The 27,545-nt window shown below is 34.5% G+C and overlaps 3 protein-coding genes across 3 annotated transcripts; 2 read left to right on the top strand and 1 right to left on the bottom strand.

Annotated features, from left to right (window-relative positions):
* The first annotated feature begins 1,370 nt into the window (after positions 1-1,370).
* Positions 1,371-2,917, top strand: LOC132315087 (glucan endo-1,3-beta-glucosidase 8-like). The gene is made up of 2 exons (XM_059813845.1): positions 1,371-1,705; positions 1,798-2,917. The coding sequence occupies exons 1-2, from the start codon at positions 1,371-1,373 to the stop codon at positions 2,915-2,917; spliced, it is 1,455 nt and encodes a 484-aa protein (XP_059669828.1).
* A 1,335-nt stretch (positions 2,918-4,252) lies between these two features.
* Positions 4,253-7,350, top strand: LOC132313454 (photosynthetic NDH subunit of subcomplex B 2, chloroplastic). Its single transcript, XM_059812222.1, has 3 exons — positions 4,253-4,767; positions 5,956-6,396; positions 7,050-7,350. Exons 1-3 carry the CDS (start codon positions 4,354-4,356, stop codon positions 7,242-7,244), a joined length of 1,050 nt encoding a protein of 349 aa, XP_059668205.1. The 5' UTR covers positions 4,253-4,353; the 3' UTR covers positions 7,245-7,350.
* An 850-nt stretch (positions 7,351-8,200) lies between these two features.
* LOC132313455 (PHD finger protein ING2-like) lies at positions 8,201-18,990 on the bottom strand. The gene is made up of 7 exons (XM_059812223.1): positions 18,832-18,990; positions 18,656-18,727; positions 18,289-18,479; positions 11,982-12,045; positions 11,347-11,603; positions 11,168-11,206; positions 8,201-8,453 (listed from the first exon to the last, which is right to left on the bottom strand). The coding sequence occupies exons 1-7, from the start codon at positions 18,875-18,877 to the stop codon at positions 8,349-8,351; spliced, it is 774 nt and encodes a 257-aa protein (XP_059668206.1). The 5' UTR covers positions 18,878-18,990; the 3' UTR covers positions 8,201-8,348.
* Positions 18,991-27,545: the final 8,555 nt, after the last annotated feature.

Here is a 27,545-nt window from a genome sequence, read left to right as displayed (position 1 = left end):
CTGATCTGTTAGTTTCCATTCTGATTGTAAATATAGTCCGAGATCCAGATTTGTCATGTAATGGATTTGTTTATATTTGGCCATTATGTTGTTTTTTGATATATTGGACAACTTAATATTTAAATTCCATAAAATAAATAAATTATGTGGGTCCAATCAGGTAAAATATTTAGAATATCTTGGAGGAAAATGTTTTACTAAAAAAATTATTTTACTGCGGCAATCAAAGATGGAAAATGTGGAAGATATGATTCAAAAGATATTTTATAGTGAAAACAAAGGGAACCAATGTAATGTTTAACGGAACAAATTGGATTGGGCATTTTGTTTTTTCAGGGTTCATAAGATCAAAATCTCTATAAATATTTATATAAACAAAATATTTCCATCACCAAAAAGAAGTCAAAAGAGTGAAATAGACAATAATTAATTAAACATTTCACCAGACCCTTTTTTAGCAATTTAAAAAAAAATATTTCTCGGTTAAATTTTACTGGAATTGAATGGGAAAAAAAAAAAAAAGTAATGTATTTACAGTATTACCATGCAGTGAGATGTCTATATACAATTACTTTCCCAAAAAAAGGAACATATTTATATGTATAATTACAAACATGTATAAAATTTGGAGAATGTATAAAATTTGGAGTTTTCCAATATCTCATAAAGCCACCTCAGAAAAAGTATCTATTAGTATCGTTTAAAAAATCTAGGTTCACGAAAAATAAGAGGTTCCTCCCGGAGAGGATCTAAATATGTTTATTCAACACTTCCTATGTTCACGTAAATTTGTTAGGTCGGTAAATTGTGGTTATTATTGGGAAATTATTCTGGCATTTGTAAATTCAAACCACTAACTATATATCTCTGTCTATTTGAAACGTTACATTTCCACATTTCTAGATTCCTTTAGTTGGTATAAATTAACTTATTTGGTATACATAGTGGTGGTTACTTCCGCACCCACTTGTTCACATTCTGTTTTTAATTAAGGTATTAACTATGTTTTTATGGTAAGGTCTACTTGTGCACATTCATGTACACATATTTGTTTTCTTTTTATGGTTAAAAAACATTTTGTTTTCTTTTTATAATTTTTGTTTTTTCATTATTTATTGGTTATTTTTCCTCACCAATTTTACATATTTTCTCATCACAATCTCACTTTCGTGGGAAAATATCACTACATTTTATCAGGAATCCCACCCACACTAGCAACAAAAAACCATTCCTTCTCCATTTTCCCTCATTCCCTGCAATTTTTTTCCTAGAAAACACATTATTTTCTCAGAGAATTGTCAAAAGGATTTGACTTTTCTCTTTTAAGGACCATTGGGTTCTTAAATTTTAAAATTGGATTTGGCATAAAAATGCCAAGTGTGTGGCTTTCCACATATATATTGTTTGTGGGGTTTTTGGGGTGTGTATATTATGTTGATGGTCTTGGAGTCAATTGGGGTACAATTGCATCCCACAGATTGCCGCCAAAAATAGTGGTTCAGATGTTGAAAGACAATGCAATTAAGAAAGTGAAACTGTTTGATGCTGATGAATCCAGCTTGACTGCTCTGTCTGGGACTGATATTGAGGTTATGGTTGCTATTCCCAATGATATGCTCGCCACCATGAACGAGAATGATAAAGCCAAGGAGTGGGTGAAGAAAAATATCACACGTTACAATTTCAAGGGAGGTGTTAACATCAAGTAAGATTTATTTATTTATTTATTTATTTTTTGTGTGTGTTGTTATAATTGTGATTTGTTGTATATCTGCATAAATATTTGTCTTTGCACAGATATGTGGCGGTTGGGAATGAACCTTTCCTCAAGTCTTACAACGGGTCATTCTTGAATACCACCTTCCCGGCTCTCAAGAACATCCAAGATGCTCTCAATAATGCCGGAGTTGGAGAGACTGTGAAGGCAACCGTGCCCTTCAATGCTGATGTCTATGAGTCACCAGACAGCAGTCCCGTCCCGTCTTCGGGGAGGTTCAGGGCGGATATTGTTGGACAAATGAAACAGATTGCGGAGGTTTTGGACAAGAACAAAGCACCCTTCATGGTAAATATCTACCCCTTCCTAAGCCTTTATGGCAATGACGACTTCCCTATCGACTATGCCTTCTTTGACGGACCAAGCAAACCCATTGTCGATAATGGGATTTCGTACACCAATGTTTTCGAGGCCAACTATGACACCTGTGTGTCGGCCTTGAACGCAATAGGTTTTGGCAACATGCCCATTTTTGTTGGGGAGGTAGGGTGGCCGACGGATGGTGACAAGAATGCCAATATGAAAATGGCTTTTAGGTACTACAACGGACTTTCACCGAGACTTGCAGCCAATAAAGGCACCCCTCTTCGTCCTGGATACATAGAAGTCTACTTGTTCGCGCTTCTTGATGAGGATGCCAAGAGCACTGCTCCTGGGAATTTCGAGCGCCATTGGGGGATCTTTACCTACGATGGACAGCCCAAATTCCCTGTTGATTTATTTGGTAAGGGCGAAAACAAGATGCTGTTGCCTGCGCAGGACGTGAAGTATCAGTCCAACAAATGGTGCACGGTGAATCCGAATGCAAAGGATTTGAGTAAGCTTACAGAGAGTGTAAATTATGCTTGCGGTGAATCTGATTGCACGTCGATGGGGTTTGGTTCGTCTTGTAACAGCTTGGATGCTAATGGTAATGCTTCCTATGCATTTAACGTGTTCTTCCAGGTGAATGATCAGAAAGAAGAGAGCTGTGATTTCAAAGGTCTGGCTATGATTACCACACAGAATGTATCACAAGGGAATTGCAATTTTACCATCCAGTTAGAACCATACAAGTCTTGTGGTGAAAACACAAAACCTTTCTACTCTTCTTTGGCGCCCTCACCTGTGGCTTTGGCATTTTTCTTTCTGTTGCTCTAGATTGCTATTTCTTTCTGTAGATTCATATTCATTTGCTTATTTAGCGTATGTTGTGAATATTGAGCCATTTACTCTATATTCTTTTAATAAAATTCCTTTGAATTCACTACTCTTTTAGCTTATAAGCACATTCCATTCTTACTGTAAATATAGTCCAAGATTCAGATTTGTCATTCATATTGTTCTTTGGAATAGATTTGTTTAGATGTAGCTATGCGTGTCTTTTTTTTATATATTTGACATGTTGATTTCTAAATTCCATTTTTCTGCGTGTATACAAGTTCTGATCAAATTTAATTCCTCTTAAAAAAATATTTTACTGCTTTTTTATGCAATCAAACACATTTTTTGTTCTATAGATTTTCTCGTATTTTTTTTCTAGTACTTATTATCAAAATCTATTTCTTCCCATTGTCAAAAACTCTCATTTGGAGAGAAATTTTTTCTGATAATATTGTCTCAAAGTTTTGATAAATAGGTCCAGCATTTTCCGTATTTATTCTATTTTTAAGATACAACATAATGGGATCCAGTAACTTGGGCAAAATGTTCAATATTCAATTTCCTTTTCTCTCCCAAAATATCTTTCGACTCTCGCTGACCCTTTTAAGACTTCCTGTATCTTCAATCAACCAGATCTCCTAAAACTTCCGTGAAAACTTTCAATCCATCCCTCTAATCAAACATAGCCTTAAATTGTAAAAACAGTTGAGATATTAAGGAAAATATGTAAATGATACATTTCTAATATTTGATATGTTAATATTGAGGTGTCGCTTTCGAACGATGTACACTTCTGACTTGAATGGTGCGTGTTATGGGGCCAATGCACGTGCTCTGTGTATATATATAATTAATATTAATTGTTTTTTCTTTATTTTTTATTTTTTATTTTTTATTTATTGATTGATTGTAAATTATTAATATCCTATTACCGTTCTTTTTATTTATCCTTAAATTTCTACAAAAGATTATGCAGATTTCCTTCGTTTTTTGGTTAAATGCAGATTTCCTTCGTGTTAAAGGTAATCTCTATATATATTTATAAAAAAATAAAAAAGAAAAAAGTCCCCATCACAAAAAATAATTAATTAATTAGTTAATAATAATGAAAATGAAAATGAAATAGACAATAAAAAAATAATTAGTTAAACATTTCATGGACTTGTAGGGGAAAATAAAAAAAATATTGGTCTAGCTTGGTTACTTAGGATTGTAATTAAAATTTAGATTTGAGAATTTTCAACTCAAATTATGAACATTTTCTAAATAAATGAAAATCGAAAGTTGGGGTTGACCCACCAATACACATTTGTCTCTTCAAGGATAATTTTCCCAAAAAACAGTTAGGATGAGCCTGCCTAGCACACTAGCCACTGATGAGTGTGTCCTCGTGAGGGAAAACCATATACAATAACATCTTCATCTCTTCATTCATGGCTTCTCTTCTATCCTTCTCTCTCCCAAAACCAAGCATAACCAAGGCTACTGCAACAACCCAATCTATTCCAGAGACTCTCGAACAAAAGTTTGGCCGAAAAGGTATCAAATTTTCAGAGTCCAGTGATGTGCCAACCGTCGAGCTCACAGTCAGAAATGGCAGCTCTGTGAGGCTCCGAATACCGAACGGGCATGTCACCTCCTACAAGCCCAAGGTTTACTGGAAAGACGATGGGTTTGAGGAGGTTCTTTATACTCTTCCCGGGTCAGGAGGTTCTTCAACCAAATCCAAAGGTGGGATTGGTTTAGTTATCAATGATGTGTCTGAACCAAATTCCAAAGGGTCTCTTGTCAATTCCTCTGAATGGAGTGTAAAGGATGTGGATTCAGATTCCATTGATGCTCTCCAGGTACTGTTTCTGAATCTTTCTTCTTTTCTACCTTATGGGTTTTGTATGGTTGGTTATTTGGAATTGGGTTGGGCATGGGGAACAACGACTGAGATGGGTATTTTGTAAAATGTTGCATTGGTTTAAAAGGCAGCTCGATTGGTGAGAAATTCAATAATAAATTTGGGCATAATTCAGGACAACAAGGAATTGAATGTACAAATATAATTATGCTTTTGTCTATTTCTTGATATAATTAAGGAGTTATGGAGTTGGAATTGTCGGCAGCACTTCCTGATTTACTGAACCTGAATGTTGAGTTAACCACTAAACATCCTTTGTTGGTCCTTTAGAAAACAAAAATAAAATTTTTCTTTCTTCTTGTTATTTCATTGTTAAAAATGATTTGATTTGAAATTTGTGTCTCATCTAAAGTTTTTATGTGTTAATCTAGTGAGTAATGTTTCTTAGAATTTGATTACAATTTGATTCACACCTTTAGCTCGAACTTTTTTTTTTAACAAAAATTTATATTTGTTACTATTTTACAATTTTATTTAATTTTCACATAAATTGTTAACTTTACAATCTAAAATTATAATGAATATTTTTTTAATCTTCTTGAATTACACAATCAATTCAACATGTTGTTGGATAACTTCAGTTGATAGAATCAAAAACGAATTTCAACCCGAATAGGTTGATAGAATCAAAATGAATTTTCTCATTTTTCATAAGAATAATTAAACATATACCCAAACTAATAGAAAAATGAATTTTCTCATTTTTCATAAGAATAATTAAACATATACCCAAACTAATAGAAAAGTGTTAAAAGCTACATACCCAAAGTAATTATGGAGGAAATCACATATTGCTCTGGTGTAGTAGTTAAGTATATAGTGAAAATAATAGCAACGCTTGTATATATATAACCCGAAGAGTAACCTTCTAGAATGATTATGTCTTTTACAGAATGACACAAAGCTTCCAGTAAAGTTTGTGTCTTTTGCTAGAAAGATAGCTCTGCAAATTTACACACCAACGTTGTATAACTTTCCAATAATTAATTAAAATATATATTTCTAACAGCAACTCGCCCTTTGTTCGTTCTTGCGAGCAAAAACATCAGTCAAAGTCAGAGCATTCTGTCCTCCTCTAAAACTCTGAAATATTCTAGAACATAACAAGATTATTGTTTTACTGCAGGTTGAATTGAGCTGCATCAAAGGAACTCTAGAGATGACTTACGTTGTCTCACTCTATCCACTAAGCATGGCAACAGCAGTTATAGTGAAAAATAACGGTCGCAAAGCTGTTAATCTAAACACTGCTATTCTTAGCCATTTCAAATTCAAGAAAAGGGGCGGGACAGCGATCCAGGGACTCCGGGGCTGCTCTTACTGCACGCACCCTCCTTTATCATCACCTTTTGAAATTCTATCTCCAGCTGAAGCAATGAAATCTGAGGATCCCGGGTGGTTCTCTCTTGGCTCAGAGCCTGAAAAGAAACCAGGAGTTTGGACTGTGCAAGATGTGCCCATCACCATTTTGAATAATAAGCTTAGTAGAGTTTACGCTGCTCCTCCAACGGAAAGATTGAAGGCATTTTATAACACCCCGCCGTCAAAATATGAGACCATTGATCAGGTAGCAACTTTTTCCTTTATATCCAAACCAATTTTAACAAGTTACAGCAAATGCAATGATCATTACCAATGTTAGTCCTTGTTGTTCAGGGTGCCGGAAAATGTGAAATGTTATACACCTAAACTTAAGTGACTTTCCTCATACTCGAATCTTCAATTTTTATGCTTCACCAATGCCGAAACCTTAGGTTCTAGGGGTGATTATGAACTGCATTACTCAGATTCTTAGCTATTAATAGGGAATATTGTGTCATAAGTTGGACATAGTTGTTGCTTAACCAACCTAGCCATGAAATCAGGAAGGAAAAGACTTTTGTGTTATGAGTGGTAAGTCCTTGTACATTCCAAACAATTGCTAGTCATTTCTTCAGCTGTATTGTTACACCTTACAACATGAAGTTACAAAAGTCACAAAAATGATCCATCTTTCTAGCAAAAATTGTAGCTTCATGATCTATCAAAATAATCATGAAGCTACAATTTTTCAATTAGAAAGATATGTGAACTCCATTATGTACTATGTTTCATTCTTCTTTGAACTTTTTAATATGAGATAATTTGTACGCTCGCGCACAATGTGCTTACATTTTCCCTTCATCTTCTTTTTTTCTATTTTTTTTATTTTTTTTCTTTCTTCTGTTGGTCCATTTTCAGGGGCGCGAACTCTTCTTCAGGGTAATACGGATGGGCTTCCAAGACATTTACTTATCAAGCCCTGGTTCTATCTCAGAGAAGTATGGCAAGGACTATTTTATCTGCACTGGCCCTGCTTCAATGCTGGTTCCAGTGGTTGTCAAACCCGGTGAAGAGTGGAGAGGAGCACAGGTTATTGAGCATGATAATTTGTAATCCCATATTTCAAAAGATTAAATTTAAATCTGTATATTTTTTTCTTTCTAATTTTTTTCGGGAATATGATTTGAGTTTTTTATATAGGGAGAAATATATTTGTTTATTTAGGCTCCAAGTTTTATTGTTGATGGAATGCCATTATCGTTCAATTCCCAAGCAGAACATTTATGCATGCTCACAAATGTAGAGTGCAAGGTTCATGTTGCATTTAAAACTGAAGCACCTGGCTTAATACCACCTACCTGAAACAAGGTGTTCTGCTGATATCACTTAAATTCCTGAGATTATTAGATTTCTATTTCAGAGAATTGTTTGTTTATGAAATTTTTTGTTTGAAAACACTTAAACTATATAAAAAGATACCTAGGCATTTGGTTGAAACTCATGAGAATCAAAATTTACCAAAAAATAAATTGGTAGTGTCATGAGATAGTTGGGTATGTGAGGGTTTTGCTTCCTTTTATTTTGCACAACTTGTAGAGATGGTGATTTCTTTTGCACACTGGGAGTGCTTGAAAACTCAGCTAACATGGAGTAGCAATGCTCGAGTACAAGTACCACTATACAAGGGGTTCGATATTGATTACTTTACAGTTTATACTCACATAGTGAATGCTGCATTCAACTTTTTTTCCTCACTTTCTCACTATCTTCTCTAGATAAAATGAAGAGATTATCACAGCATTTCCCCATCCAAACACGAAGAACAATTAACACAATACATCTTTCATTTTCTCTCCTAACTAATTCTATCGTTTTCCTTTCCTTTCCTTTATCCGCCTATACAACAAACTCAAAATAAGTGATATAGTTGTTCCAATTCTAAAACTAATTGGATTTGGGGATTTAAAAGCATGAAACTTTCATTTATCTTAACCCCTTTTCTTTTACAACTTTTGCTGCCCTGGGAAGATTATTTTCCCTGTCAAAATTAATACCTAGCTCATAAAGAATTAAGCACTTCAAACCATTGACAGAAACCTTGCATCAATAGTTAAGTAACCCATTTGAGAATCAACCTTTTTCTCCCAATACATCAAAGGAATAGAACAGAACACTGACATGGTTTGCCAAGTAATTTAATAATTGGATACAATGTATTCATTGTGGTAATAATTTGCAGGTTGGACAATACCACTTTCCTCTGAATCTTGTCTCAGGTGTGAGCCCAACACAAGCGTAGTGGAACCATTCACCTCCTTGGCACTGTAAAGGAGAACAAAAGATAGTAAAATCTAACCGATCAAGAAGTAACAACTTTTTAAAATCTTTGATCCAGGGGGAGAAAACACTCTAGATTTTCATAAATGGTGATGCCTAGAGGTTTACCTAAACGAAAATCCTATTTCAAGTCCCTTGAACTGAATGCAACATTACTTCCAACACAAATTTTCTCTTTCTTTGATAAAATGAATGTAAATTGCACAAAAATAAAAATAAAAACCCAGAAAAGGCCAAATAGCTAAGACAACTGTCCAGTGATTGACACCCTCTTTTAAGTGCATCCACTAGGTGATTCTGCAACTTGCTAGGATGGGGACTGTCAACCCCATGACCCACCCACATTGTGTAGATATTGTCCGCTTTGCACACTCTCCTCTCAATGCTCACGGTTTTCCTCAAAACACATCTACACAATTAGGATGTGTCAACACATAAGTGCCAACAACCTCTCCCCCCTCAGGCAACGTGGGATGTCACAGTAGATTACTGTTAAAAGGAAAAAAGACCCCTAACAATGGTCACACGTTAACTATAGTTTGAGTGATTTGATAGACTGCTGGCCAGTCACACAGCGCTCCAGGCAATGTGGGACGTTGCAGTATATTACTGTTAAAAAAAAGACCCCTAACAATGGTCAAACGTTAAGTCTAGTTTGAGTGATTTGATAGACTGCTGGCCAGTCACACATCCCTCCCACTCATGTAACAGGCTTGATGCTTGCATGTCCATTTCATCCCTCGCGCATACATACAAGGAGGACGGTCCATCCCAAGTCCATCCGTATTTATTCTAGCCTAAGGAATACAAAATTAAAGCAAAATTAAGACAAGAAAAAAATTGTTTTATGATATGTAAGAGGGGTGGCAGGTGCTCACTTCACCAATAATTAGCCAATCATTCAATTACCTCTATTCTCCAAAAGAATTTGGTGATTGGTGGAGTGGTGGATGGTCAGGCAATATTTTTCCTCTTCTGATATTTAAGGACCATATAAAGGGGCTTGGCAATATTGACCAGTTTGAAATTACTATTTATGTATTCTTTAAGATTAAGTGAAATTGGTGTCCAGTACAAAAAAATTGAATATTATATACAAGAAAGGGTTTGCCTCATATGTCTACATTTCAGTAGATGATTGTGGGCAAATTTCTGTACATACAGACATTTGCCTTTCCACCACGCACTTAATTAATTTGTACATCCTTATCCATGCTTATAATCGCAACTTCTAGGGGATTTCTATGTCGCAAGTATAAAAGAAGAGAGAGAGGGAGAAAAAGAGGAAGAGACGAGGAAGGAAATTCTTATTATCTCAATAATTTGATAATAGTCATCTTTCCAAGCCTTTATAGCTTATCAATATATATATATATATATATATATATCCAAGCTTTTATATAGGAAAATGCTGGCAAGCCCTTGGCAAACACTAATTACTAATAGATACTGCCAAAATATATATATATATATATATATATATATAAGCTAAAAATAAAGAATAAAGGTAACTACCAAATAAACTAATTCTTATCAGATCCTTAAAATATAAGAAAATCATAAAATTTGTCCTAAAATTTATCTTTCTTTTCCCCAATCCCTAACGTAGGTATGGATGATATGGTGATGAATATGTGTGTCTCATCCTAATTTCCACCCACTCTTCCTGACTGAGAACAACTCACCTCCTAGTTCAATAAATTTCGACACAATAGAAGATGGATCATTAAAAAGTATGCAACTGGACTGTCTAGGTAATCTTCAATACAATAGAATGCAACATCATTGTTCCAAACATCCGAGGAGTCAAAATTTTCATGTTGGGCCTTCATTACTACTTTAGTACCTTCATGCTACTTAGTTTGGCAAAAGTTCTGACAAGCAGTAGCTGGGTAAGAGATAGGGGACAAGAAAAAGGAGGGGGGGAGAGAGAGAGAGAGAAGAGAACGGGGACAGCGATACGGAAGAGGAGAGAAAGAGAGAGAGAGAGAGAGAGAGATTGCATAGTAGAGTGAACAAGGGAAAGAGAAAGAGATATTTGTGAGAGAGGAATACTAGAAAGAATAGATTGATTACAGTAGACCAGAATTTGCTGAAGAAACAAGAAAGAAGAAAAAAGAATAGAAAAAAAGGAGAAGAGATACGGAAGCACAAAATCAGGGAGGAAGAAAAATCTCAATATCTCAATAATCATTCAGAAGGTGTAATAATTTCTAGTACATCAAAGCCCTTACATATACCCCAGAGGGTGGAAGAGTTGGTTAAGAATTACAAGGTTTAGGTCCCATGAGGCTATTCTCACAGATTTTTCCTGTGTTAAAATAGGCACATGGAATTGGGGTCTGCCACAAGGTTTGAGGGAATTAGTCTCACTCATAGGATGGGGGTACCCATCTTATTTAAACAAATCCTAGGCAAATCCTAAGAAAAATCTAAACTAAATAATCCAAAATAGATAAAATAAGAAAACCCCAAAACCTATATTTCACTGCTCCTACGCTAACATAAGATCCCCATCAATCAATTAACATCTGAAACTTGTTCTTGCATTTAAAAAGAAAAAAGGAAAGGGAAAAAAAAAAAAAGTTCGTTTTCTAACAATCAGATGCAAGAAAACCAAGAATGACTACTGAGGAAGTGATAAAAAATAATAAAAAAAAAAAAAAAAAAAAAAAAACTCTGAAGAAGATAGGACTTACATTTTCATTGTCACAGGCAATCATATCTCCAAAAGATACCTGAAATATAAAGGTAATTATAGTATGTTAGTGAACATGATTTACCATATTATTGCACTACCAAACACTTCAAGTTTTGATAGAGGATTTAAATTGATAAATAAGTAGAAATAGAATAACACAAAAACAGAATTCAAAACCTGATGACAGACGCAGTAGGTAGGTTCATTTGGATCAATAGGTTGATCAACATCAACGGGTGCAGCAAAATCTTTTCTGAGGCTGCCTGGAGGAGGCATGAGTTCAAAATCCCTATCACGTTCCCTATCCCAGTCCCTTTCCCTGTAGTCAAGCCGTTTCGGTTGAGGTGTTACATAGATTGGTTTGCGTTTTTCATTTTTGGGGACTATAGGTAATGTGGGAAGGATAGCTGGCTCATCTGGTGCTATTTTTCCCTCTGCAAAGTATTGGATAAAGGACATTAAGAAAACCTATAAAATATTACAAACTCGACCATCAATAATTCCCAGATGGTAACGCTTTAATTAAATATCAACGTAATGGAACTAGCAGTCAAACTACTTGTGTGATGGAACTAGCAGTCAAACTACTTGTGTGTGATGCTCCAGTATGATAGCAGGTCAGTGATTATAATACATCAGCAACCTAGCAGAAACTATTATTTTTTATGTTTAATGGTGTTAATTAGGGTGAAAAGAACTTGAAATTCTAGTGGTCTATATAAATCCTTATTGCTTCAGCACATTAAATTCTTCAAAATTGTAATCTAGAAAAAAACGTTTAACTGGATAAATCCGGGAAGCATTTTCTGCACCTTGCTTAAGATCTTCTGCAAAGTTGTTTAGATCCTCATCAAGACGTTTTACATGGCTATCTATCTGAAAGAAAGAAAAAATCAAAAAATAAAAAGATATTACACGCTTAAACTCTCAAAGAATATAAGAATGCACACACAATTAATGTACTATAAAAAAAATGCTAAATACTAAATACATCATACATATTCATATTTCCATAATTTATTCTCTCGTGGTAGATAATCAAAAGGATGCCATGACAGAGGTCATGTGGTCTACGGACATCGGGAAAACAAAACAATAAATAAATAAATAAAAATAAAAATCTTGGTAACAAACTAAACATTCATCTATATTTTCTAGAAACCCTTGTATCTTCCTCTTTAAATTGAATGTATTTTATAAATAAAAACTTAAAAGAATTTTTGAATAAAAATCTGAAAGACATTCTGTAACAGGAAACTAACAGAAGTTAATCACAACAACTTCTCGATGACCTCACTAGGAAGCATAATTTAAGAAAAGGTACCCATAGATGTGGAACGCACGAAGTAGGAAGTACAATCAATAGGTCCCTCATGCTTGCTTCTAACACCATGCTTCTCCCGCTTCATTTAATGCAGGAGAATAAGAGTTTATCACAGTTCACACCGGTGAGTGTCCAATGTGAAACCCTAATTAATGAATGCATGAACCCTAACAGATGAATGTCCTAATGGTTGTAATTGCCTTTTTGCCATTCAGTATATGTTGAATTCCATATCTCTCCTCGGACAAGGTATCATAACTAACTTAACTAAGTAGACACTCAAATGCATAAAAAAAATAAAAAGGAAAAATTACAGACTCCAAGTTTTGCTCACAAATTTGTAATAAAAAATTATCTAAAAAATTAAATATAAGAGAAGACATGGACTCGTGGTATATAATAGGAAAGAATGGAAAAAGAGAATCCATGTGGCCTACCCCATCCATATGGGATAAAAGGCAAGAATTGTGAAGAAGTTTTGATCACAAATTTATCAACCTAGTCCTATTAATCTAAAACTCTTGTTCTATACAAACAATAATTAATTGTATCTTATTCGTGTCACTCTTAAATGTATTGAATGATTCTAAGACTATTTCCACTTTTTCATTTCTCCCTCCAAAACCATGTTAACTCATATCGTATTTTATAAGCTCCTATATGTCTGTTGAAGACACCTCCTATAAATATACCTTCACAAATTAGTATATGTGTTGTTTCATCTCGAGAATCCTCAAAAAAAAAAAAAAAAAAAAAAAAAAAAAAACATTTTTATAATGTCATCTAAGTCTCATTGTGGTGTATTAACACTCGTGATACTTAATACTTCTATATCCATACATTTTAAGTCATTAATCTATCAACTTATCTTCTAACTATAACCTTGTTCAATAAACTGTCTACTACTATACTTACCCTTTTTTTGTGTCCCTCCTAACCACTCAAATAGAAAATTTTATATCATTCCCTAACATCTCTAGCTTTTTCTCCATCCATTTAGTTTGGCTATATTGTTTTTCTTCCTTTTTGAGTATATCCATAAGCTCATTGCAGTTATCGGTTAATGTTCCTACATTCCCTGATAACATTTTAATTTTTATAATTGTTTTTATTTTTCTATTAGACTGATAATTTATACTAACCCCCTTTTTTCTCATCCGGAGTTGTGTAGTGGCAATGGTAAAATAATACCCTAAGAAGTAACCCTATATTTATAAATCTTAAACGGACATCTCTATAGTGGACTTAATGATTGTAAAACGAGTTATATGGACTTCAGTGACCTGAGTCAAAAGTACAAGGGCAAAAGAATTTGCCACACCAAGTGAGGTTACCCCAAGCCACCAGCACCAATTTCTCTTTATTCTATATACACCACCATATACATAACAACGCCATTGGCTACACTCTGGCTACCCTTTTAGCTAATTAAAACCTCGAGTACCAAACTAGGTATTATCTGCTTTATATCACCTGCCAATGGCACTCGAGGTATGACATGCTTTATATCACCTGCCAATGGCACTCGAGGTATGATATGCTTTATATCACCCACCAGTTATTTTTGTCCTCTATAGAGTGGAGCAAAATATTGAGCAAGTTAATGAAGGTGAACTATTAAACAAGTTGTAGGTCTTAAACACGCGCTGCCTACGTGGCCTTACATTCCAAAAGGAAAAAAGTCAAAAGCAGACCTTATATGGGACGCTTACAAGGATCTTGGAATGGTGGATGAGAAGTCAAAATATGCCTAAATCTTGAATGCAAGGCTTGACGAAAGAGACGGAGAGCACATGCCGTGACAAAGACACTTACTATTGCATTTAATGCTACACTCCAATCATTTAATGCTCAACTATCGCTGCTGTCAAATAGCCGAAAGCATTTAATGTTTCATTAAGCATTTAATGCCCCGCTACTAAACTAAGGGCCTCAAACCCTTGGGCATTATCCAGAGAACCTCGAACTATAAATAGGGGTGTCATTGAGCATTAAAGGGTCAGAACTTCAGGTGATCAAGGACGCCATAATTGAAGCTCATTTACTCTTTGTCACAAACCACCAATATTCCTCCATTCACCATCAATCCCTTTGGCTTGTCTTCTTCTCCTCCCTCTTCCAGATCAGCGTCCCTCAACTTGTGTTCAATATCTCTCTTTTATTTAAGTTAATAATTTGCAAAAATATTACGGATATTAAAGACTAACTAATGGTACTTGCCATGTGTATATTTTCCGGATATTAAAGACTAGCTAATGGTATTTGGCTATTTGCCATATGTGGGACATTCTCAATAAGCTGGATAAATTGTGTTCGTCTAAACAATGTAGCGGACCTTTCTATTTAGGCAACTCTATAGAGAACTTCCACAATACTGCTCAACACTGTGAGTCTAGTAAATGTCATTGGAAATGTTGTACGAAATTAAATAATTAATCGTTACTAAATAAGCAATTAATTTCCACTAAGTTACCTAGATCCCAGTTACCACACCTTCTAACAAACCCAACTCAGAAAATATAGTTCACTACTATAAAAGAAAGAGTTTGCATCATATGTCTATAGTTTCTAGAAACCCTTGCATCTTCCTCCTTAAAGTGAATATATTTTATATAAATAAACACTTACAAGAATTTTTTAAGAAAAATCTGAAAGACAAGTATTCTGTAACTGGAAACTAACAGAAGTAAATCAGTACAACTTCGCCATGACGAAACTAGGAAGTATAATTTAAGAAAAGGGACACATGGATGTGGAACGCGAAGGAGGAAGTACAATCAATAGCTCCCTCATACTTGCTTCTATAGCCATGCTTCTCCCGCTTCATTTAATCCAGCAGAATAAAAATTTATCACAGTTCACGCTGGTTAGTGTCCAATGTGAAACCCTAATCAATGAATGCATGAACCCTAACAGGTGAATTTCCTAATAGGTTGTAATTACCTTTTTTCCATTCAGTATATGTTGAATTCCATATCTCTCCTCGGACAAGGTATCACAACTAACTTAACTAAGTAGACACTCAAATAAACATTAAAATTAAAATTAATTTTTTTTTTTTTTTTTAAAAAAAGGAAAAATTACAGACTCCAAGTTTTGCTCACAAAGTTGTAATAAAAAATGATCTAACAATTTAAAAATAAGAGAAGAATATAATAGGAAAGAATGGAAAAGAGAATTCATGGGGCCGACCCCATCCATATGGGATAAAAGGCAAGGATTATGAAGAAGTTTTGATCACAAATTTGTCAACCTAAGTCTTATTAACCTAGAACTATTGTTCTATATAAACAATAATTAATTTGTATCTTATTCACCTTACTCTTAAATGTACTGAATGATTCTAGGACTATTTCCCCGTTTTCGTTTCTCCCTCCAAAACCATGTTAAATAAATATATATATATATATATATATATATATATATATATATATATCGTATTTTATAAGCTCCTATATGTCTGTTGAAGTCACCTCCTACAAATGTACTTTCACGAATTAGTATATGTGTTGTTTCATCTCGAGAATCCTAAAAAACAACATTTTTGTAATTTCATCTATGTCTACTTGTTTTGTATTAACACTCGCGATACTTGATACTTCTATACCCATAAATTTTTAATACGTAGTAGTTATTAATCTATCACCTTATCTTCTAACTAAAACCTTGTTCAATAAACTGTCTACTACTATAGTAACTATACTTACCCATTTTTTGTCTCTCCTAACCACTCAAATAGAAAATTTTATATCATTCCCTAATATCTCTAGCTTTTTCTCCTTCCATTTAGTTTGACTATATTGATTTTCTTCCTTTTCGGTATATCCATAAGCTCATTTCACTCATCGGTTAATGTTCCTAGGTTCCATGATAATATTTTAATTTTTATAATTGTTTTTATTTTTCTATAAGACTGGGAATATACTAACCCACCTTTTTCTCACCTGGAGTTGTGTAGCGGCAATGGTAGAATAACATCTAAAGAAGAAACCTTATATTTACAACGCCATTATATTTATAATGGCGTTGTTATGCATGTACACCACCACATACATAACAACACCATTGGCTACACTCCGGCTACCCTTTTAGCTAATTAAAACCTCAAGTGCCAAACTAGGTATGATCTGCTTTATATCACTTGCCAATGGCACTCGAGGTATGATGTGCTTTGTATCACCTGCCAGCTATCTTTGTCCTCTATAGAGTAGAGCAAAATATTGAACAAATTATTGAAGGTGAACTATTGAACTAGTTGAAGGTCTTAAACACGCGCTGCCTACATGGCCTCACATTCCAAAAGGAAAAAAGTCAAAAGCAGACCACCTCCGTGGCCAAACCAAACGTCTAGGAAGCAAAGTCCTCCGGACCAAAATCCTGACATCAATACGTCATCACAAACCTCGAGGGAAAATCCTTGAGCCAGGAAACCTTGACACCATCAAGTCACACCAAACCTCGAGGAGTCAATTCCCGAGTCCAAAACCCTGACATCATCATGTCACACCTAACTTTGAGGAACGAATCCTCTAGTCCAAAACCCTGATATCATCAGGTCACACCAAACCTCGGGGGATCAATCCCTGAGTCCAAAACCCTGATGCTGTCAAGTGACATCAAACCCCAAAGAGGCAATTCTCGAAAGCCAAAGACCCTGATACTAATAACCACGAAGTAGCAAAACTTGAAGTATCTAGCGTCCCACCTCAATAAAAGCAACTCATGAAACAACAGGCCTTGACAAACAATCCTTGAGGTAACTGGTAAATACGAAGAAGGACACCGGTAGGACCTCTTCGTACACTTACAGACCCTATATGGGACAATTAGAAGGATCTTGGAATTGTGGAAGAGAAGTCAAAATATGTCTAAATCTCGGATACTTGGCTTGACGAAAGAGATGGTGAGCGCGTGTCATGAGTCGTGACAAAGACACTTAGGATCACATTTAATGCTAAACTCCAATCATTCAATACTCAACTATCGCCGTTGTCAATTAGCCGAACACGTTTAATGTTGTATTAAGCATTTAATGCGCCACTACTAAACTAAGAGCCTCGAATCCTTGGGTATTATCCGGAGAACATCGGATAAATAGGGGTGTCATTGAGCATTAAAGGGTCAGAAAATCAGGTGATCGAGAACACCATAATTGAAGCTCATTTACTCTTTGTCACAAAGCACAAACATTCCAACATTCACCATCAATCCCTTTGGTTTGTCTTCTTCACCTCCTCCTTCCAGATCAGCATCCCTCAACTTGTGTTCAATACCTCTCTTTTATTATACAAGTTATTGAAGGTAATAATTTACAAAATATTATGGATATTAAAGACTAGCTAATGGTACTTGCCATATGTAGATTTTGCGGATATTAAAGACTGGCTAATGGTACTTGCGGCCTTGCCATATGTGGGACATTCTCAATAAGTTGGATAAGCTGTGTCCATCTAAACAATACAGGGGACCTTTTATTTAGGCAACTCTATAGAGAACTACCACAATACTGCTCAACAATGTGAGTCCAGTAAATGTAGTTGGAAATGTTGCATGATGTTACTAAATTAGAATCTATTTTCCATTAAGTTACCTAGAGCTCAGTTACCACATCTTCTAACAAACCCAACTCAAAGAAAATATAGTTCAGTACTATGAACACAAGGGTGCATCAGTATAGAACCATTACCATTATTGGAACATGCATCATTCCATGTAACAATTATTAATAGTTTCTTGCAAGGAAATCGGATAAATGAAGCACAACAGTAGCAAATGCAACAATAACTTCAGCTTACAAGGTCATAAGCTTGTCGTGCCAACAAAACTTTTTCCGTGCAGAGGCTTAATGCATTATCCTGGTTTGCTTCAATATCCTTTCTCATTTTCTCGAATGCCACCTCATCCTCTTCATTACTCCCTTTTCTAGAGCCTTGAGTAGCCAATCCCAAGCAGTATTTTGTCTGTTGCCTCGTCTGATTAATCATAGCTTTCCACCAAAATTTTGAACAGCATTATAAACTAATTTATCATAAGTTTATAAAAGAAACATAACAAACCTAATAAATGATATTATATACATATATATGCAAACGTATGCGTGAACAAATATGTATTAACATTGAAAAGTGAGGAAAGGGTTGTTTAGAAGAGAAACGGAGAAACCTTGGGAACGCTCGTCGAGTTCTCTGATGGTATTGAGAAGCCTCTGAAGCTCTGCGGGCAATGTGTTTGCATCTATTTGAATTCGAATTCAACACCAAACCGAACGCTAATTAGGTTTCGGAAAAAAAGATTCAAAAAATATATATAGCAATTGCAAGGATTGCAGGAAATCATACACTCCAAGTAATCGTCGACGAAAACTCCTGTTCTAGCAATCGCCATGTCTGTAATGCCGTTGCCTGCTAGGGTTTGCAGTTTGAAAGGGAAGTGAGCGCATTCGCTGAAGCGAAGAAATGAGAAACGACGCCGCTTTCAGGGGCTTTTATATATTTATATTTTCCTTGGAGGTCCAAATTTCGAGTCCGGGTACGGGCATGGTGGTGGTGACTTTGTGCCCGATTTAATTTTGGGATTAAAAAATCACGATCTCCCTCAATTTTTTTCAAAAGCTTTCGTGTTTTTTTTTTCCTTCTTTTTTTTTCTTTTCTTTAGAATAAGTCGAATAACAAAGCTTTCATTTCACAATTGAAACAGTTTGAATATTCCAAGGACCACTCTGAGGGAATTTTAAGAAGTGAATATTTTAAAAAAAATAATAATAACTTCATAGAACTTTTTTTTTTTTTTCCCTGATAATTCCATTATAAGGAACCCTTGCAGAAATTTGTTGTAAGATATGAGTTTAACTGATCAGTGATCTCAGATTTTTTTGTGAAAACTATAAAATAATAATGATGGCAAATAAGGAAACTTCATATTTACTCAATAACCATATATATATATATTCCATGTATGTATGTGACTTGACCAGATGAGGAAGAGACTCTGTCATTTTCCTTGGCCATTACTACCGGGGGATATAAATTTGGGATAAAATCTAGAAAAGAGATGAGCATCTATGTATCTTTAAAAGTATTAATCAAGAAAGATTAGTTAATTAATACATTTGATTTACCAAAAATAATACGTTAATAACAAATTTTGAATTCTTAAAAAAAAAAGTTACTAATTTTGTAAGAGAAAAGTACTTAACCTCAATCTATAATCATCTTTTAAATCAAACAGAAAAGAAAATCTTAATTTTAAATCATAAACCTAAATGGGATGTCTTGTCAATCCAATTAATAACTTATCTCAACTCATAAAGAAAGCTATTCATTGAGAAATCCAGAATCATTTAATTCACATTACCGGGAAAAAAATTTGTATGCAAATGGTTTTTAATACAGTGCTAAGTAATCATCTATTCATCTCAGTTCTCTAGCTATAAATAACCAAACCATGCATTAGAACCAAACCATGCACTAGATTTTTTTGTTCTTAATTATCTGTGTGTTAGCTAGCGATCGAGGACAATGAGGAGGACACCTTTCTACAACTTCCTCCCTTCAAAGGCCCAAGAGGAATACGAGACAACCAACAATCTCCGGCCGGTGTTGACGAGCCAACTGGTGGAAGCGAGAGACGATGGGCACCCTTGGAACGAAACAAACGTTCAATGGACCATTGTCAAAGCGCTCACCCTACAAGACCTCCAAACTTACAAGGTGAAGCTACTGGCTAGTGATGTGTCGACTCACATTTACAGGTACTGGTCGAATGAGAAGGTGAGGCGGGTCCAAACACATGGCATTGTGAATCTCAACTTGCTGGATCTTGACCTCAGGCACAGGATTGCATCTGATTTGGAGAAGAATAGTGATGGCAGTTTCCACATCAATTTGAGTGTTTTTAGCGAAGAAAGAGCTCTTCAGGTTGGAGATAGCATTCTGATGTACTATGATCCTGTTTGTGATGCATTGTGCTTCACTGTGGCTCCAACCTCACCACTGAGGGCTGGGCCGGCTGGCACAAGTTCAAACACAGCAGGTATATATATATATATATATATATATATATATATATGTATAACTCATATTCATGGCCACCTATTTGACTTTATCTCAAATGTTAATAATTTTCTAACCCTTTCTTTTTCTTTTTCTTTTTCTTTCATTTTTCTGTAATTTTAAATTACAGGTGGTGGTGGCGTCAGGTATTACTGAAAGATGGGACACAAATGGTTACATACCAAATAAGGAATTAGTAGCTAGAAGTACTATATAATAATGTAAGAAAAATAAATAATAGCATTGTTGTCTGACAAAATTGAGACATGTTATTTCTATTATTGTTGATGTACATCGCATAAATTTCGTATTAGAATTATTGCGGTGAAAGTTTAGTTTGTTTTTTCCTTCTGTTACCGTACTTCTAGTGAATAATAAATTTGTATTCCTTTTATTCTCATACGTATTGCTATTCACATTTTTTGTTTAAGTGGTTTTTTTTTTTTTTTTTAAGTTGCAAAAAGGGACCAAATAGGGTTAGATTGTTTGCATAGACTTTTAGCATCATTTTGTATAATTTTATTCAATGTGACGATATGAGGTTAGTAATAAAAGAATAAAAAATAATACTATTGGGAGAACCCTCTCAAAGCATGCTTGCAACTCTTTTTTGATCTACCTTATAGGCTTATATTACCAAAAACATCCAAACAAAAATATCCTAACATTGAATAGGGGAATTGTGAAAGCCATATTTAAAACGGAAAATGATTCAAATGTATGGAGGCAAAGGGGGAAAAAATTGACATATTAATATATATTCTTTTCATATGCATCAAGAGAATCTAACCTTATGCGGTTATTAGAAAAAAAAAGGAAAAGACGGTGCAATGCTTACACTCGGGTTTCTTCATAGTCGATACTTTTAAAGGGAGAAATGTAAGGTGAATCAAACCTAAAACAAAGATTACACAGGAGCATTAGTACGACGGAACTATAATAATGATTTGTTTTTCTCGTGTTTGTTTTCGCAATTATCTAATAGAAATCGTATAACAATAATAACGTGCATAGGCCACATCAAATTAAAAACTATCGAAGGAAAAAAAAAATGCTTCGCCAGCTATATATGTTTGTGTGTGTAAGCAAAATAAGTTTTTTTTTTTCTTGGTTGAATGTAAGCAAAATAAGTTGTATAACTTACTACTATTATTTTTGTTTTGTATAAATAAAAGATTTTTAAATTTTTTTAATGTTCTTTTACAGTAATCCTAGTCCAGTCGCATACAAACATTGAATTAATTTTATTGTAAAATTAAAAATAAGTGTATACTATTTTATTACTTATATTGATTTTAGGAAAATGAAAAATAAAAGTTACAATTGTTATATATTTGCAAAACATTATGACATAGTCACCAGGGCACAAAGTCTCGACTTGATTGCCATGTATTCCTAAACTGAGAGATTCGAGATACGGTCCAAACCCTAATGGGGCATTGTGTGCGAGTATATTTACTTATTAGTGGAAAAGAAAAAAAGAAAATTGAATTGTCATCCATCCATCCATCCAATGGAAGTAACGAATGGGCGCTTGTCCATTTAGTCAAAAGTTTAATTCGTTGGGTAGTATTATATAACCGCCCATTTAAACCCCTTTCACTTTCCATCTAGATCCGATGTGGAACAAGTCCCACTTGTAATATTTTCCCCCACCCAAACCAACGCAACACCCTCGTTATAGTCAGGCCGCCCTACCTACCAGGATGGCTCACTCGAACGTCTTTCAGACTCAGCGCTTGGCATGACACCGGGTCAAGGACTAGATCTGCCTCTGATACCAACTGTAACATGTGGGCGCTTGTCCATTTACCCAAAAGCTCAAGTTGTTCGATAGTGCTGCATATCCACCCATTTAAACTCATTTCACTTCCAATCCAGATCTGATGCAGGACAAGTCTCACTTGTAACAGATATGTACATGAATATCACTGCAACATATTAGATCGCTCAGAAAAATTCAATAATATAGTTAAACTCCAAAATATAACACATTTAACCGAAAAAAAACTCTTGATAATCATGATTTTTTTTAATTTATTTGCCTTTTTTAAATTTTATGAGTAGGAATGTGATGCATAAGTTGGTTCTTTTAATTCATGTGCATATTGTTATTCACATTTCTATGTGTATCTCGCTTTCAATTTACTATAACTTTAAGTAATCCTTAAATTGCAATATTAGTAGAGTAAAAAAAAAACTTTTGGAGCTCGCATCCTCTAACTGATGCGAAAGTAAAAAGTGCATGCTTACCAACATACATAATCTTGAAATAAAAATATTGCATGAATTTTACTATATGAAACTTGTCAACTAAGTTATTTAATTTGTCGTCTTAAGGGACCAAACGTGCTCTAAAATTGTACGAGGGATCTCACTTAAATCTTTATTACTATCTAACAGACATTAAAAGTAAAGCGCTTAAGTATAACCGTCATTGGCATTGATTTGACCTCATAACAGTCACTTTGAGGGCGGAGCCAAAAATTAAATCCAGGGGCTTAGTGTAAAAAAATAAAATAAAAAATCAATAAACATAGATAACAAATTTAGATTCTTCTAATCAAGAGATAAAAAAATAATAAAAAAATTATTGCAAAATAGATAGCTGACAAATCAATGCCAATGAAAGAAAAATAAATAACTTTTATCAGAAAAATAAATAGCTGACAAAAATTAGAAAAAGGAAAGAAAAATGAAAAAAACTTTAAAAGGAAAAACAATTAGAGTTTGATTCAAAAAGAAAATTTTAACTTTTTTTAAAGAAAATTAAATGAATTTAAAGAGTAAAAGAGAAAAGAATAGAAACTACATATATAATTATAGAAACTAAAATTTTATAGGTTCATTATATGATTTATTTTATATATACATAGAAAAAAACTTAAATTTAGTATATATTATAGTAGGCGGGGCCAAGTCGGGGGCACATGCCCCCTTGGGCATACACTGGCTCAGCTCCTAGTCACTTTAAAAAACACCATATTATGTATTTCTTGAGTTCTTCCTCCCATATCACTGTCATGGCATGGCAATAATTGAGCAGTACTCTTTTCACTAAAGATGTTAACCAAACCTAAAACCAATATAAAATAACAATTATGGTTAACGAATAATTACAAATAAACTTATTATAATAAACCAATTTAAAATAGCATATTTTTACATTTGTACGTGCATGTCGCTTAATTTACCAAAACTTTATGTAATTCTTAAATTACAATATTAGCAACAAAAAATGAAAAAACTATAATAAAAGCAATTCCAGTGCTCCAATCGTCTGACATATGAGAAAGAAAAAATAAATAAATGTCATACATAATCTTGAAATAAGAAAGTTGCATGAATCTTATTATGTGAGACTTGTCAAGTAGGTTATTTAATTTGTCTGTCTTGGGTGCCGCCGGGGGGGGGGGGGGGGGGGGGGGGCGGTGGCAATTCCGTTACCTATTAATTAAGCTAATCCTAAATGATCGACCTATTATTTCCTTATGCATCAAGAGTGATCTTATTTTTATCTTTGCTATTGTATTACACATATGCACGTTAAAAAAGTATCAACTTAAAGGGCTTGAGTATCAATGCCACTCGCCCTGGTTCGATCTCACAACAATCACTTTGAAAGATATCAAATATTCAATCTTTTTCAAGTTCTTTCTCCCCATATCTCAGCCATGGCAGAACCATAACTCAGTAACGATCTTTTTACTTAGGTGATTACTTAAACCTAAAACCAATTATATAGAAATTGATAATTAAGTTACCATAAGGAAGTTGCATTAATTTTATTATACAATATTTTTTAGCTAATTAAGTTATTTAATTTGTCATCTTGAGTGCAAACGCGCCCTAAAATTGCAATTTGTAACTTTGCATGTGAAACCACTACCTATTTAATTAAGCTTGTTATAAATGATCTATTATTTCTTAATGCGTCAAGAGGAATATTACTTAAACCTTCATTACAATGTTACACGTGTTGAATCCCTTGAATTTCGGTGTCATTGGCACTGTCATGACCCAAATCCGTAAGATCCGAGTCATGAACCGGAAAGGATGCAAATTGGGCTCTTGCTCGAGCCCAAATACAAAATTAGAGGTAAATTAGTTATTCCACGACAAAGATGGTGGATGAGCTGACTCTAAGTGAGTCAAATAGGAGCCATTCATGTCACTATAAACGTTTAAAAGCATTCCATAGGCTTCTGGTTGCTAGAACAATGCTTTCCCACATTTACGCACCCTCGGTTTAAGGGATTTCCTGAGCAGGTCCCACTAAAAAGGACATCACTCTCTCTACGATTAGAATTTCGGAATATGACTGGTATCATTGGAAAGCTAAGTTTAAATCCTTCAGTTTGGGCAAAAATTTGATCCCATTTAGATTTTAAGTGAAGAAGTTATGATGGTTTTGAATTGGTAAATCAAAATAATAATCTGGTCAAAGAGCACGACCAATCGCGCAAAACATAACCAGTTCTGCAAAGGTAGTAGCCCCATCTGGAACTCTAGAACCCAGAATCTTAGCGCAACCAGTTTTGCAAAATACAACAGTAAACTACAAATGGTCCTCATTTAGGACCATTTTGTTATGCCAATGGTCATGGACATCATTTTGGTCCAATGTAAAATCTTCAAAGTGACCTAAAACTTGCTTCAAGGTGTTGAATAAACTCGTACACCGTGATAAGGACATTAGCTAAGGCATTTATAAAATATAATGGTAGCATGATCACATTCTTTCAAGATTTACATACCAAATTCCAAACTACATACAAATGAATCCCAAGTGGGTCGTAACCACATGCACACGCCAAAATGTTTAGAGTTAGCCAAACTAGATACAATTACATCATTATAGTCTATCATAATATGAATTACATCAAATCAAGTATAGTTACACACTTAAACCATTTTGACAAAAAAACTAATTACACATGCTATGGATAACACATGGACATCCAAAGAATTTGTTGAGCACCTTCAAATCTGTGATAATGGACTTTCTTCCACTTCCTTGCCTTAAAGGGGTGAGCGGCACTCACCCAGTAGAGTTGACTAAAATATATGTCATCATAAGAAGGAGGGATCATGCTCCACATGAAAATTTCAAAAGGGAACACAAGTGAGCATTTCAATAACATTAAAAGGCAATATAAATAGTCATACCCAAATGTGATATAATAGAATCCAAACGCATCACGAATACAACATGCCATAAGAATGTGCACACATGCCGACCATGCTACACACATAACTCAACCACAACTCCAAGTCCATTAACACCCTCAACTTCAGCACGACCCGGCAAGGTATCCGCCTACAACACGAGAAAGTTGATAATCTATCCCTAGGAAAGAATCATCTTATAACCATTTGAAACCTAAAAGACTTAACTCTCTATCTTGGTTAATCCACTCGAAAACGGTATTTACCGATAATTTTGATTTTAAGCCAAAACTTTCCCATAAATTTTAAAAGCTCAACATAACCTTGGATAACTAACCTCATCACCCTAGTTACCACACACATCCCATACCACACATGAGTGACAAATGCACATAATGTACTCACACCACCATTTATCACGAAGAGCCTTGTGTTACCAACAAAGTCAACTAGACAAGCTTTCCAATATCAATTCCTACATACATTTTCACTTTGACAATTTATCATACAAATATCATGCTTATACTCAAGAAACTCATCTCTAAACATTCAAATACATAGACTTAGCAATTTCATTGACATAATGCATATAGGTTCTCTAAAATAAGCATGTAGCACACATTTTATCACAAACCAACATGTAGAACATGCAATTTTTCAATTCACCAAGCAATGATACATGAACTCAACAACTTAAGCTTAATAACATGTAATTTAGCAAACATACAAGACTAGGTATATCAAGTAACATGGAAATTTCTCAAATTAATCATGCTATAACATGTAAAAGCACTTAAGTACTTACAATAGCCCAGGAATTCATGGGTTAGGCGCCCCTACCTTATGAAAAAGGGACAAACCCTAACTTGCTTGAATGTGAAACTCCTCCAATTGCCAAACTAGTTCCATAAGATTAAAGAGGGTGAAGAAGAGAGCAATAAATCCTCTTGAAGCTATCTCAAATTTCAACCTTGAATTTTACCCAAAATCTTCAAAGTGCTCTAATATGAAAACCGTAACCATATGAGTTCGTCATTTTTCTAAACTATCATGTCTCCAAAATCTTATACTAACTAGATCAAAACCCAAGCTCAAGTATGTAACAATGGTAGAGAAAAAAATGAAGAAGAAGATGAGAATGGGGGAGGGGGGTCATCTCGGCTGAAACTAAAGAGATCGACCAAATGTCCTTCACACCTCTCTCTTCACGTATCTATCACTATATGAAGTTAATGATGGTTGGGTCCCCTACTATAAATTCAAATGACTATTTTGGCCTTAATTTTCTCTACACCCACATACTTATACATAAACCACATAATATATAAATTCAAGTGTCAAAATAAAAAAGGGATTGAATAAGTGAAAAATATATCAATTTTTTTTTTTTTTTTTTGAACATAGATGCATTACTCGAGCCCACATGGGGACCTCAAGGGTCCACAGGCCTGAAATGAAATAAATGGCTCTAAATACATTTCTAAGTGTCCGAGATTCGAAGAAATGGTCAAAATGGATCCTGGAACCTGTGGCACGGATCCCCACACATAGAAATATGAAATACAAGAAATTCAAAAAATGCCGAAAAAATAAAAAATGAAATCGGGCCTCACAGGCATTGATTTAACCTCATAGCAATCACGTAGATATTGTTGTTGAAGTGGGCTCAAGCACCAGATTTAACAGAAGTGGTAATCGAAGGAGTTACAATGGCTTGGCTCATAGTCATGCCAAGTATGCTATGCAGAGAAGAGAGAATTTTTTTTTTTTTTTTTTTTTTTCCGTAAAGGATATGGCTTATATGGATTGTATACATAATTGAGTTTCTCTAA

This window comes from Cornus florida, unplaced genomic scaffold (assembly GCF_030987335.1).
Source record: "Cornus florida cultivar Cherokee Brave unplaced genomic scaffold, ASM3098733v1 CherokeeBrave_3.0.0_Hap2_Chr06, whole genome shotgun sequence".
Lineage (NCBI taxonomy): Eukaryota > Viridiplantae > Streptophyta > Magnoliopsida > Cornales > Cornaceae > Cornus > Cornus florida.
This window is presented reverse-complemented; position numbering and strand designations above follow the sequence as displayed.

Excerpts from the sequence above, each read along its gene's own strand:
- LOC132315087 (XM_059813845.1), top strand. The coding sequence starts at position 1,371 with ATGCCAAGTGTGTGGCTTTCCACATATATATTGTTTGTGGGGTTTTTG. Across the intron at positions 1,706-1,797 it reads AAGGGAGGTGTTAACATCAA|ATATGTGGCGGTTGGGAATG; the intron begins GTAAGATTTATT and ends GTCTTTGCACAG.
- LOC132313454 (XM_059812222.1), top strand. The coding sequence starts at position 4,354 with ATGGCTTCTCTTCTATCCTTCTCTCTCCCAAAACCAAGCATAACCAAG. Across the intron at positions 4,768-5,955 it reads ATTCCATTGATGCTCTCCAG|GTTGAATTGAGCTGCATCAA; the intron begins GTACTGTTTCTG and ends GTTTTACTGCAG. Across the intron at positions 6,397-7,049 it reads AATATGAGACCATTGATCAG|GGGCGCGAACTCTTCTTCAG; the intron begins GTAGCAACTTTT and ends GTCCATTTTCAG.
- LOC132313455 (XM_059812223.1), bottom strand. The coding sequence starts at position 18,877 with ATGGCGATTGCTAGAACAGGAGTTTTCGTCGACGATTACTTGGAGT. Across the intron at positions 18,728-18,831 it reads CGTCGACGATTACTTGGAGT|ATGCAAACACATTGCCCGCA; the intron begins GTATGATTTCCT and ends GAATTCAAATAG. Across the intron at positions 11,604-11,981 it reads TGCAGAAGATCTTAAGCAAG|AGGGAAAAATAGCACCAGAT; the intron begins GTGCAGAAAATG and ends AATACTTTGCAG.